This window comes from Penaeus japonicus, unplaced genomic scaffold (genome assembly GCF_977035675.1).
Source record: "Penaeus japonicus unplaced genomic scaffold, GWHDUDI00000001_assembly GWHDUDI00000007, whole genome shotgun sequence".
Classification (NCBI taxonomy): Eukaryota; Metazoa; Arthropoda; class Malacostraca; order Decapoda; family Penaeidae; genus Penaeus; species Penaeus japonicus.
The window spans coordinates 29,736,232-29,738,731 of NW_028234409.1; the positions used below are offsets into that span (position 1 = coordinate 29,736,232).

Sequence of the window (2,500 nt, forward strand, 5' to 3'; positions counted from 1 at the left end):
GATGTTCATAATAATGATAGTAATAATGATAATAACAATGATAATAGTTATAAAATGAATTGAAAAGACCAATGATGCAAGGACATGATAATAACTAAAAAGGTTCTCTTTTCTCTATGGATATTGCCTAATGACAATAAAATGATGATAATGATAATAAAATGAATAATAAATGATTAACCACAGGCAACGCTGAAGAAGATAAACCCTCCATCAGATAATAATATTTATTGCTATTGTTATTAGCATCATTTAATGTTTATCCATGTTTTTTTTTCGGGGTAAGAATTTTTGGGGTATAAGGTTGTTTAAACCTACGTTAAACTAATAAAAATCCTATAAAATTCTAAGACACTTTTATTTTTTTTTTTCCACAAGAGAAAACATTCATGGTTTTTGGGGTTTCAGCAAAATAATTGAAAAAAATAACAAAAAAAAAGGTTATTTAACACATAAAAATAACAAAACCGCGAATACAAATTATATGACTTTGTTTTCACCCATTTAATCAACTAACCGATTAGATTCAACTCAATTATGCGGCCTAAAAGTAACCCTGAAATTCGCCCCCCCCCCCCTCCCCCCCAAAAAATGATAATAGATAAAATAGAAATGAAAATAGAATAATGATAATAAATAAATAAATTATAATCGAACATCTTTGGGGGGGTTTTTGTTTTGGGGGTTTTTTTTTTTTTTTTTTTTTTTGGTTTTTTTTTGGTCTTATATGACCACTAGGGATGTTAGATCGGAGAATTTCATTTTTTTTTTTTAACAATTATAATACTTGCTGGTGAATTCATATATTGAATAATTTCCTTAGCCATTGTAGTATCTTTTTTACGCATGCGTGGCACCTAAATGAGTTAGGACATCTTGTGCTTTAAAAACACCACCTTATCCAAAACTGAAACCGCCTATTTTAGTCATTATATGTACCTACGACTGATCACCAAGATTCACATACATTAGGAAACGTTATTTTCAGTTATAGTTTTCCTTAATCCAATCAAACTTTTGTCGGAACTTCGCGTATCAGGCAACCTTCATGGAATAGTCTAGCCTAAGTATCATTGAAACAAAAGCGAAACGTCTTGCGCAACTGCCTTTTCTTTAATGATTCATCAGCGTTGCCTTCGCTATGCTTCTTGTTCCCTTCATCGTAAGTTTAAAACTGCTAGAGACACAACTAAGGCGTTCGTCTTTTGTCAGTCATTATGGGTTTAGTCTTGACTCTCGTTTGTTTGAACGTGCTTTGAGTTCTACCAATATGGCGCCAATTCAAAATCGCGGGCCTTAAAAATACTGGTCTCTCTAGCAGTAGCTTGTTAGATCCAGTCATTTTTTATATATTGGCCAATGAAGGCTGAGTATTCGAATCCACCTGACCTGAAGCGGATGTCATAAGGATAAGGATAAGCCAGATTTGCGGAGCAGATGCTACGCCGGGCTTGTATGCAGTGACGCGAGCCCGCCTGTGCCAGCGTGTGCTGACTCGTGAGAGAATGTGCCAACGAGTGTTGACTCGATCTGAGTTTGGTCCTTACCCAACGCAGTGCCCAGCTACGTCAGTAACCGCCAGATGACAATGGAAACTCACGAGTTTGGGCGGGACTCGAACTGCCGACCACGGGGATGTGAAGTCGACACGCTACCAATGAGCTAACCAGACGGATGTCAGATACTGCTGGTGAAATATTGTTTTTGCGAATGAGAGTGCTTTAGGCCTATATATGTAACGATATGTAACGATACTATGTGCTTTTTTGTCTTGTACTACATGGGAGACGTTTTCAGGAAATTGATCTTAATCTCTCTCCCTCCCTCATCGCCCCCCCCCCCTCTCTTTCTCCCATGCTACCATTATTCTGTGTAGAGGTCGCCACCAAGACCTCTTCTCTCTCTCTCTCTCTCTCTCTCTCTCTCTCTCTCTCTCTCTCTCTCTCTCTCCGACCTCCACTTCCTTTACTGGACTTGAAGCAATTAAGTAAAACTGAATAAGTGAATCCGCCTTGGCATTGTCATTTATTTGATTCATCTATGCCAAAAAATTTGTGCGCCGACTTTAGTGCCTGAGATTATCGCATTATCTTAATTAACAAAATCTTACGGGATTACTTAAGTTTATCTCCTTATGTTTATTTCCATGAGGATGTTGAATTAGACAACGAAGCAGAGAGAGAGAAAGAGATAGATAGAGAGAGAGAGAGGCGAGACGCCCCCAACGTACCCAGTCCTCACTCCGCCTCATATCGACTAGCGCGCGCTGATGAGAGAGAGAGAGAGAGAGAGAGAGAGAGAGAGAGAGAGAGAGAGAGAGAGAGAAAGAGATAAAGAGAACATGATTAACAGCGATCTCACTCCATCAGGTCGCCGGGAAAAAGAAGCGGAAGCGCACCAGGTCACGGCGAGAGGTCACCGGAAGCTTAAACTCAAGCGGACCCCCGGACGGACCCGTTGATGAAGAAGCAGCAGGACCTCCGCCGACGTCCGCCCTCCA

At 39.7% G+C, this 2,500-nt stretch overlaps 1 protein-coding gene across 1 annotated transcript in view; it reads left to right on the top strand.

The window, feature by feature from the left end:
- The window catches only part of LOC122244956 (protein Wnt-9a), a 19,634-nt gene that overhangs the window by 16,107 nt on the left and 1,027 nt on the right, over positions 1-2,500 (top strand). The window contains exon 8 of the mRNA XM_086538652.1: positions 2,370-2,500. This exon is cut by the window's right edge and continues 1,027 nt beyond it. Within this exon, the coding sequence (XP_086394778.1) occupies positions 2,370-2,500 (131 nt within the window). The remainder of the gene's footprint in view (positions 1-2,369) is intronic.